The sequence below is a fragment of the Rhinolophus sinicus genome, chromosome 18 (genome assembly GCF_057876585.1).
Source record: "Rhinolophus sinicus isolate RSI-liver-muscle chromosome 18, RSI-T2T, whole genome shotgun sequence".
NCBI classification, from domain to species: domain Eukaryota; kingdom Metazoa; phylum Chordata; class Mammalia; order Chiroptera; family Rhinolophidae; genus Rhinolophus; species Rhinolophus sinicus.
Genome location: NC_142518.1, coordinates 116,801,611 through 116,812,807, shown reverse-complemented (window position 1 = coordinate 116,812,807; position 11,197 = coordinate 116,801,611). Strand labels below are relative to the sequence as shown.

Genomic DNA, 11,197 nt, shown 5'->3' with positions numbered 1-11,197 from the left:
GGGGGAAAATCCACTGTCAAAAATGAAAGAGGCCCCTGACATCTAGTCAAATGTCAAAATGATAAAGCAGTTCAGGTTGGTGCTGCTATGCTTGGAGAAACTCACAAGTGCAGTCAGATCTGCTCACCTGTTTTCCTGCATATACAGTGTGCTGAAAAGGCAAACATGATTCCAAAGGGAATTTGTTTTGCTGAACTGTAGGAGAATTTGGAATTGAGCAAGCTGAGAAAAACACATTTTGTCATGAAACACAAGAAACAACATGATTTTGAAATGATACTTTAGCAACCTTTAAGAATAGTAAAGCTAGGAGTGGATGGAAAATAAAGTAGGCCATATGAGTATAACTTTCTGTCTGATGTGCTAATCAGGGGATGTGGGAGTAATTCTCCCGCCTGATGCTTGGGGACCTGAGGCAAGAGGTCACAGATGTAACCATCTGAGGGTGTTTCAACCTTAAAACAGCTGAACAGAAGTATAACTTTTAAAAGCCCTCTTTCTTTTTCTTTCTTTCTTTCTTTCTTTCTTTCTTTCTTTCTTTCTTTCTTTCTTTCTTTCTTTCTTTTTCTTTCTTCCTTTCTTCCTTCCTTCCTTCCTTCCTTCCTTCCTTCCTTCCTTCCTTCCGTCCTTTCTCTTTCTTTCATCTATCTATTTAAGCATGTGAGTCAGTGATTTTAGTAAATTTACAGAGTCGTGCAACCATCAGCACAAACTAATTTTAGAACATTTTTGTCACACCCAAAAGAAATAGCTGTCCTATTTTCAGTCATTCCCCTTTCTCACCTGTAGGCCAGGCAATCAATCTGTTTCCTGTCTCTGTAGATTTTTTTTCTGGACATTTCAAATAAATTGGATCATACGATATGTGGTCTTTTGTGTCTAGCTTCTTTCGCTTAACATAATGTTTCTGAGGTTCGTCCATGTTGTGTCTTGTATGAGTACTTCATTCTTTTAATGGATAAATAGTATGCCATTGTAAGGATATATCACATTTTGTTTATCCATTCACCAATGCTGACATTTGGGTTGCTTTCACCTTTTGGATATTATGAAAATGCTGTTATGAAAAATCAGGTACATGTTGTGTGAACATATGTTTTAATTTCTTTAGGGTAGTTAACTATGAGTGGAATTTCTGGGTCATATGGTAAGATCTAGTCCTAGATTTTTCCATTAACTTACAGAAAATTTAGTAACTTTTTTTTTTAATTTTATTTTGTTAAATTTATTGGGGTGACAATTGTTAGTAAAATTACATAGATTTCAGGTGAAAGAGTTTAAATTGATGTATCCTCCAATATATATATCTAGACTAAGAAAAGGGAATTGGCTAACCCAAGATATTTCAGAGCCCAGATTTTGGCCACTTCTATATGCAAACAGCGTATTGGACCAACACCAAAAATTCCAGACAACTCTACTCACCAGAGCCCAAGTTGTGTGTTTGTAGCCTGTAAACTGCACCTCCTTGGGCCCCACTCTGTTGACATGACATAACGGAGGTAAAATTGAACAGCTTGAAGGTGAAGGCTATAGACCAGTGCACTGTCCTCGTGTTCCTTTTAGGTCTGACTGCCACTGAACTATAACGGTAAGTGGAGTGCAAAGACAGAAAGGGGGAAGTACTTATTCTGTGTGTTGGAGATCTGCCTTTCTAGTGACTCAATCAAGCCAGCCTGTATTGTTCTAGTCTGATTTCATTGTTTTGGCAAGATTTAAAATTGACACTGCAGTTTGGAAGTTCTGAGATAAGATCATCAATACCCGACAAGTATGATTGAGGGACAAGAATCATTTTTATTTCTTACTTTTATTAACCAGTGACAATGGATTCAGAATCACCTTCTGCTGATTTTTTAAACATTTGTCTTGTTGTGAAAATGTTGTTAGCTTTTGAATTAAACACTTGAAAAGGTATCCAAAGATAGATAAATTTCTGCTTACCTTTTCCCCACCCTCCAAAGATAGCATAAAAAAACACACCCAGCATCAAATAGCAAGCACAAGTACACATACACAGATGTGCCCCCTGGCAGAATTGATTTTTACAGTACATTCACTGGCAAGTTTCTGAAATTGTAAATAGAGTTACCAGGGCCTATGATTGTAGCTTTTAATTATATAGCTTACCAACAAGCTTCCTGACTGACTGACACATAGCATAGCACATAACAGGAGTTCTCTGGGGATGGTTTCTAATAGTAAGTGACCCCTGAATTACCTTACAAGGAATTACATCCTGTCCCAGGTCCCCTGCTGATATCTCAGAGACCAAAAAGTGAACGCTAAGGGAGGGCACTTTACACTTTGATTTTCATTCATTCAGACACTATGACCTGCTGTATCTCATTAGCCTGAAATCCACGGACAGCAGATGGAGTGGTGAAAAAAGTGTTAGGTAGTTCCCCAGGGCTGATGGAGCCAGAGTCACTTTGCACCGAGCCTCCACTGTTCTCAAACTGGGAGATTTTCTTTTTGATCATTTTTCTCTCTTTGGCTCTGCGATTCTGAAACCAGATTTTCACCTGAAATACAAAATACTTCGGATTTAATGGGGCAATTTTTATAGTCATTGATGACATTACACAGGGACTTTAGCATTGACAAAGCCCTTTCACATGCATCACCTCATTTTAGCCTCACAATGACCTTGTAAAATATGCCCATTTAACAGGTTAAAAAAAAGTTCAAGCTCAGAAAGGGAAAGTGTCTTGTTTGCATGAGATCAAGTCTAGGGCTACTGACTCTGAATGCAGTTCTCTTTTAGATTATACCTCACTCAGCACGTCTAGTTGCACAAGTAGAAATAAATGATAGAATGGAAGATGCTGAAGTGTGGTCATAAAAAGGGAGGGTTTAAATAGCGAAGGTGATTTCGATATGTCATGAAAGAAATTTCCTAATATTAAGGTTAATGAAACATAGAACTGGGTGAACAGGGTAAGGAAATACTATATGTCTCGCTATGATACCAATGTGCTTTCATATATGGTTGAAATGCAAGCTGCTTGGGATAAGGCAATACATTAATGGACTTTACAATACTAGAATTCTTAATTCCAGGATTACTTCTAGACAAGTGAAAAAAACATCAGGTAGTTACGTAATGTCAAATCTGGGTGAACAGAAACCTTGATCCTTGCATGATTTAATCTTCATTAAGTACCCTCAGTAAGCCAAATTTGAGGCAGGCATCATAAGATTATGTAGACTGTAGAAAATTAAATTTCCTACCCTGAATAATAGAAAAACTTGGTTCAGGTAGCAGCACTGGTATTCAGTTACTGTTGCAGTTTGACTGATATGATCCTGATAATTGCCATGATTGCCAAATCTCCACTTCAGACATTGGTTGTGACTACTTGGGGAATTAGATCAAGGTTTTGACTTCATAGATCAATTCTATGGGAGTTTTAACCCTTCTCCACCTCCTATGTCCCCACTCCTTGCTTCCACACCTACTTAGTGCTCACATTCAACTATTAATAAACTCACTGACAATGAGACTAAACTAGGAGGTTCTAGTAGGATTAATGTGGGCTTTAAGAGAGCTTGGAGAATGTCTCCGTCTTCTGTTCTCCTTCCGCTCCTGCTTACAGACTTCCCTAAATTCTCAGCCTATTGAAATGACTACATGAGACATGTTGGATGTACTTCTGCTGTACCTGTCTTTCAGAAAGGCCCAGGTTGACTGCCAGCTCTGATTTTCTCCGAATGGTAATGTATCTATTGCAGTGGAATTCCTTTTCCAGCTCCAACCTTTGATGATCTGTGTAAACCACACGATACTTCTCTTTTGTCCTGGTTTTCCCTGTTTGGGGGGGAAAGCAGTGCATTTAATCATATTTTACCACTTTGGAGATTGTTTTGGTTGAAGGAATCACAGCCACTGTTCCCACCCTCATCTGTTCTTTTCAAATATAAACCAAGTACATTTTTTGAACCAAATATCTCATAAGTCCATTCCTCCATTAAATATTTTGTCATCTGTGGCCATTATGTGTGTGTATCTTACACACCTATCATGCTACCACTGACCTACTGTTACCCCAAAGCATTTTAAAGCACACACGTAAGCTGTGATTACACATGAGGCTCAGTGTAGATAAGTAAGTGGCTTTGTGCTAGCGAGCTGAGGAGTGAGGACTGACACACTTATTTTTGACTCATAGCTCAGTGTGCTACATGTCATTCCCAGTTTAAACATTTTGGAAAGCACAAGAATGTCCCAAATGTGGTAAATGACTTCGTGACCCTGACATTGTTAGTTATATACATTGTAGTTGCATATACATTCTAGACAGAATTTTGTTTAAATAGTAATTAAAATCATTTATTGTCACTTAGATTCTGTTCTAGGATAGCCCTTATAACCTATTAGGAAAAAAATAGTTAATTTTTTTTTTTGGTGTGTGTGTGAGTCTTAAACCAATTTTTATTCCCAAACAGATAATGAATGGGTTAAAGAGGGGTTATTGACTCAACCAGAATATTCTTTGGCAGGACATACATACATTTGCTTTGTGTCACAGAAATTTAACTAATTTCTCATGCCCTCCTTCAAATAGAGTTTTATTCCTCCTTTCAAATTTTCCAAAAGTGACTTCGCTTTCTTTTCAAGATCCTGGAAGATCCCTCCAGGATCTTCCTCCTTTCCTCTATGGCTTTTGGCAAACTCCTTCTGATCTTCTCTGGTTGTTTTTGATCTGAGGTTTTGGGGAGCAATCTGTAGGACAAAGGTTTCTTTAAAGTGGTTCCCTAACTCCATTGAGGTGTTAAGATGCAGCACAGGCCTAACAAAGGACCTACATAGTATCAGATCCCATCCTGAACCCTCTTTACATGTAGGAACACCAGCCAATTGGTTTGGAATTTACAAGCCCTAAACAAATGTCAGACACCCTTTCATCTCCAGAAAAGAAAAAAAAGGGACATTAATGTAGAAACAAATTCTAGATGAGAGATATGTTTTAGGATTAAACTAAATGGCTGAATAACTCATGGAGTAATGAAATAAACAAAACGTACCCCCTTGAAAATGGAAAACGATGAGCCCCAGTCAGTTAACCTACCTCAAAGGCTCAAACTTTGAGCTGGTTTTCTGAATCCAAACAGAAACCCAGGAAACCAGAGGTCCGGCATTTGGTATGTTACAAAGGCAGAATGTATATTTGAGGTCACAATGAAAACTTTAAGGTTTAATTTATTTCCAAAACCTCAAATCATAGGATTGAAACACATCTTTGAAGAGATGTTTCCTAAAACCCTTGCTAATCCCCAAATGGCTGAATGTTTAAATTCTAACTTGAGGCAGAAGATAAAATTAAACTTGCATGTGTCTGTTTTCTGCTCTTTGACAATCAGTAAACATAACCAGACTTCAAGAACTCTGGAAGGTTGCTGGCCTTCCCCACCCCCACTGGTCATAAATTCCCCTCTTGCAGTTTCTCCTGAGGACAATAAAGTCAAGACCAGGCCTCTTTATTTGCCATGAAAATCCTCACCCTTTCCGGCAATATAACCCCTGAAGAAAGGAGGGTTGAGGAAGTGCCGGGCTGCATATCAAAGCCATGCGAAGTGTTAAAAGGGTCTGCTGCCCCAACCTGACAGATAAGACCTCAAACCTCAAGAAGACGTAGCTCACGGGAAAATACTGACTGCATAGTTTACAAAGAGAAATGAATTCCCATTTCCTGGTGCTCCTCTTGTGTCCTTCCCTCTGAAGTTTCTTCTTCCCTCCCTTTCATTGCCTCTGCCCCTTAAATGATGAAATCAAATTAAATGGGATGTGGACATTTTCTAGTAGAGCACAATGTCCATATTCACACACAAAAGCACCAACAAAGCGCTAAGAGTATTAGATTTTATTGTTTAAGCTATTCTCTTCTCCCAGATGCTAACCATTTCTGAGGGTGAGGGATCCTTCTCTGGCGCTATTGTGAGTTAATTTGGGAAAGTAAAAGTAACAAAGTTACTTTAAGCTTCTATCTCTCTGTAGGGGGGGTTTTGTTGCCTCCTCCAGCCCCCAAGGACTCTAACAAACCTCTGGAGTTCAGGATAGATGGATTCCTTCCCATTACCCAGGATGCAGTATCCCCACAAGGTTTGCAAGCATTCATCCTATGTGATGACTTACCATACTGAATGTGTTCATTTGAGAGACCGGCTGTGAAAGTGGTGTCAGTCAGAAAAGCACTCTCCAGATCTAGGGGTTATGATGATGATGACAATAAGGGTGAAAATGATCAAACCAATTTCCTTCTATAGGGAGCACAGTGCCATCGACCCCATGATGATGACTTTAAATTTTATGGAAATTCTTTGCTGCTTTTAGTTAACAATTGTATCCAAATTCATTTATAAAAAATTGTCCAGTAAAATGATGAAAAGCGAGGAAGACAATGATAAACTTCTGGAATTATTAAACAACTCATTTTCTCAAGTATCCTGATTGAATACAATCTTTTAAGTATGACTTCCTCAGTATTTTCTCCAGTGGCTTAATCAGAATTAGTCACTTTCTTCTCTCCCCTTCTTTCCCACCCCTAAGAAGAAAGCTTCTCTCCAGCCCTGCTTAGATTTCCACCTTGCCAATACACACCCTGGGCTACAACTCTGGGTAAAAGAAAAGATGAAAAATAATTTCTACTTGTAATGCACTGACAATGTTAAAAATACGAAAATGCTTAACTTTTCACAGAACATTTCTGTCAGGTTCCTTTTCACATAATCTTTAAAATGAGATGTGTATTGGAACAGACCACTTGGGAACAAAGTGGAAATAAAAATACCACACTCTTTAATACAATCACCTAGGGGACAGCCATTTACTCTGTATGTCAGTCCCCTTTCTCTCATTAGAAAATCAAATGCAATACTAATCCATTATGAAATGTTTTCTGATTGTCCTCTAATGTGTGTACTTTTCTTTCTCTTACTTAAGGCTATTTAAAGCATTCTTCAGTAATGGAAAGAGCTTTCATTTGTTTACCCTTAATCAGGGAGGGCTTATTTCCATTTTTTTCATCTATTTTCTTCTCAGCCATAAGCCAAGTGTTGTCCCACAATAATACAGAGTGAAGTAAATTTAGGAGGCTATGACTCATTCATTCAAGAAATATTTGTTTAACACTCATTGTGGACTAAGCATAAAAACTGATGCATTTTAGTTCTGAGTGGTCCAGTGAGGTGATCAGCTTAATATTTTTATGAGGTTCATAACCTGAAATCCATGGAAGGACTTAAGTGGGCCCATGAATCTCCCCAAATTATTCAAAAAACTACATGTGTGCACACCACACAGGGGAGCTTTTGTGCATTTTGGGGGGGTGAGGGTCCATACTTTCATTATATTCTTAAATTGTTGCTAAATATGCACCTTGGGCTCTAAGAATATAGCAAAGAGGTAATTTTAATTTAGAAGACATTAAAATGAAACAAAGATGAAATTAAATAAAGCCTCATCTATAGGATAGACTACCAGGAATCAAAGAGATTCCAAAATCATTCAATTTTAAATTTCTCACAGAAGTGGGAGAGAAAATCTTGTGAAGATGCCATTGTACAGCCAGGTTTGAAGGCTTAGCTAACGACGAAGATACCAGAATCTAAACTTCTCACACCAGAATTTCCCAAGGGAAAGAATCTGCCTCATAAAAGCAAATAGAAGACTTTTAATAAACAGAAAATTCGTGACTCAAGATAATTTCTTTTATCTTGCCCCCCCCCCATTGTTCTCTCTTTCAAATATCATACTTGTGCCTTTCCTTTTCTAAAGTGTTTCAAAACATAATCCTGGACTGGGAGAAGCTACTTTTCTGGCTTTTGTGTCTTTTTCTGATGGTTAGAATTTAGTGAATGGATGTTCATTACAAGCCTAAAATTAGATGTAGTAACAGCTCTGGGAGTGCCCCACCCTAATGTCATTTTGTATTCTACTTAGCCAGCTGAGATATGTGTGTGTGTGTGTGTGTGTGTGTGTGTGTGTGTACATATATATATGCAGATTTACTTCCAAACATTTTAAAGCCAAGTATTTAAACTCTACTCTTAATTTGAGATTTCTACCCTCGTAATGCCCTAATCAACCAGACTGCCTGCCTCCTCCGGGCTGAGTCCTCCTAATGGAAAAAGTTGCTTTTTGGAGGAGAGAAAAAGTGCAGAACTGTGAACAGGAGCATAATCACTGTGGACTATTGAAATGTCATTTTTCTCCCCAGAGAGATGAAAGTGATAAAGTCGAATTTTACTCATTTTCTCTAATGACAGGAAGCAATGGGTTGGAATAATAAGAATGTGATAAAAGAACAACAACAGCTGAAAACAAACATTTCCCCGCCTCCCCCGTCCAAGATTAAAGCAGAGTGCCCACGTCCTCCGCCCCAGGCTCCCAGCCGCTGCTCAGTGGCTGCTGGCAGGAGCACGGGTCAGCGTTATGCTGGGATGTCTGGGCCTTCCTGCCCGCGGACGCAGACCAGCATCCAGTCCCCACAGGTGGGACAGCTGCCTGGACAGTTATGAGGGCTTTCACCACTGCCTAGTGTTAGGGCTGATAGTCGCTCGCGCCCAGCGGATGTTAGGGTTGAGTAGCATATCATGGCCCAGAGGCGTGCTGTAGCCTTCTCGCCTGTCTCAGTGCTTCCATTTGCGGAAAGGTCTTTGGAAGAAGACGATGGGTTTCAGTCCAGCTCGCCTCTGCCAACTTGGATACAGGAAGCTGGAGCTTCCTTGAGAGGACGCGGTGCCTTCGTGGCTAAAGTGAAAGGTCCATTGCCAGGCAAGCACCTCGAACCTAACTTGAGCATCACCAGTTTGGGGGGTGGGACACCGTGGCTATTCTCTCGCCTCATTCACCCATCAATGTTTCTCGAGCATCTGTTTTCCCATCAGGGCGACTACAGTGTTGGATCCTGATCCTTGTGGCTTACCATGCCCGTTGTCCACCCCCTTGCTTCCTTGACTGATCAGGAAATGGCGAAAAACACAACCAGGGTCGACTTAGTTCCAAGTACCACAATCTGCGGGCTTTGAGGGAGGCCACTAACGAGCGGGGACCCTGGGCAGTCAGCCACACAGTGCTGTCCTCAGTTAAGCTGTCCCTGCAGAGGCCTGGGGAGTAGGGGGACTGGCAGTCCAGGAGAACTAGAGGAACCGATTACTCACCAGGCACCTGCACGCTCTTGCGCATCCAAGCATAGGGGCTGTGGCGGCTCCTGTTGGGAGAACAGGCGTCGGCGGGGCCGGCGTCGATGGGGAACAGCGACCCGCCAGCTGGAGCTGGCAGGGTGCCAGCGCTGCTTCCACCGCCCGCGGCGCCCAGGTTGCTGTACTCCTGCGAGCCGAAAGCGGCGGGGCTCGAGGTCACATCGTTCATGGGCATTGTGCCCATAGTACTGGACGGCCCGGGGTACGTGCTCCAGTCTTCCCGAGGGGGGCTATAGGGTGAGCCCCAGGCCGCCAAGGACGACCGGTGGAGATCTAGGCTGGGCACATGGGGATACCCCATGCAATGCGTGTAAGCGGGGGCCGCTGTGAAGTTGGAGGCTGGCAGCGCACTCCCACCGCCCCCGCTGCTGCCAGTCCCGGCGGTGCCGCCCCCCGCGGGACTCCTGAGAGCGCCCGGGTACATGCCCGCTTCTTTTTCTAAAAGGCAGCTTCTGTACATGGTGGCTTGGGTACGAGGAAGGAGTTCCCTAAGTCATGTTGAAGTGAGTCGCTGGAAGGCCCCAAGCCTACTTTGAGAAACAGCGGCGAACCAATAGCTCAGTCCGTGGCTACGCCGCGCGCCCCTCCGCACCCTTCAGACTACTCCATCCCGCGGTTCCCACCCAGACTCTTTCCAGGTGACTGGTAGCCCGGTATAGATGGGCCACCAATGGCTGGGCTGACGTCAAGGGACTTCAGGCTTTTACATAGCATTTGCATTCAAATGAAGGGCCATTTCACTTTCGCGGGGACTTGTTCACTCGACGCTCCCTCTCCCAGAGCTCCCAAGCCTTTCTGTCTTATCTTTCTCGCACTGTGTCCATCTGGCCACCATTGCACCGCTGGCGCTTTTGGAGGCAGGGGCTCCCGCAGCGGTTTCTGACCAGCTCTCTCCAAAGTGAAATGGAGACATGCACAGGCAGAACCAAGTCCTACTACTTGGGATTCAGACCTTACCCTCGAGCCTCCTCACTTTCCACTGATCTTGGCATGCCCAGCCTGCATCGTGGTATCCCCTCTGCCCACGTTCCCTGGCAAGGGTACTGGACATACCACTGAAAAGGGCTTTCCCTTCTTCTCATTGCACCCTCCCCTGAGAGGAGAGCTTTGTTTCCAAGGACAAAGATTTATTTCACAATCATATATTGTGCGCCTGCTGTGTGCCGGGCACGGTTGTAGGCATGGGGAATACAGCAGTGAACAAGAGACAAACTTTCCTGCTTTGCCTTCCTAAAGTTACATTCCACTGTACAGGCGGTTGGATTAATTGAATGTTTTACAAATACGCACAAATTAAAGAAAGACGAAGAGAGTAGATTATGGAAAAGGAAGGAAAGAGGAAGAAGAACAATGGGAGCAGCGTGCTTTCTTATTTTCACGTCACTTCACTAGTCCCGGGTGTCTTTCTGCCACATGTGGCTTCTGCCTCAAAGCCACTGCCCCAAAAGGCCAAATTCCTGCAGTCTCAAATCCTGGGCAGCTGCATCTTCCAACTTTCTTTCACACTTTGTAAAGCTCCAATTGTTGAAAAGGACATGGGCTTACCAGCTGATACTAATGAACTCAAGGTTTTGCTCCAAGAAGCCAGATCACCTGCTGACCACAAAAGCAGTGTGTATCCCAGTGTTCCTTCCTAACACTGTCTGCATTACAAGGCAAGATTTACTGAGATAATGTATGCATACTACTTAACTTAATGCTTGGTACACAATATGGGACCACTGTATTCACCAGTTCACTCAACAAATATTTATTGAGTGCTAGGTGCTGTTCTATGAATCGAGGCATCAATAGCAGATAGACAAAGTCCCTGACCTTATTAAGCTTATATTCTAGTGGGAAGAGGCACTAATAAGTGATTAAATTTTATGGTATGTCACATAGTAATAATCAATGCTGTGAGGAAAAAGAAAGCAGGAAGGAAGATAGGGAATACTGGAGGGTGTTGCAATTTTAAATGTGGTGGCCTGGGAGGACCTCACTTAGAAATGAC

General features: G+C 42.2%; 1 protein-coding gene and 1 long non-coding RNA gene across 2 annotated transcripts in view; one reads left to right on the top strand and one right to left on the bottom strand.

The window, feature by feature from the left end:
- Positions 1–11,197, top strand: part of LOC141569556 (uncharacterized) — a 29,254-nt gene that overhangs the window by 2,258 nt on the left and 15,799 nt on the right. The window lies entirely within an intron of this gene.
- CDX4 (caudal type homeobox 4) lies at positions 1,803–9,664 on the bottom strand. Its single transcript, XM_019747924.3, has 3 exons — positions 9,163–9,664; positions 3,666–3,811; positions 1,803–2,525 (listed from the first exon to the last, which is right to left on the bottom strand). The coding sequence occupies exons 1-3, from the start codon at positions 9,662–9,664 to the stop codon at positions 2,319–2,321; spliced, it is 855 nt and encodes a 284-aa protein (XP_019603483.1). The 3' UTR covers positions 1,803–2,318.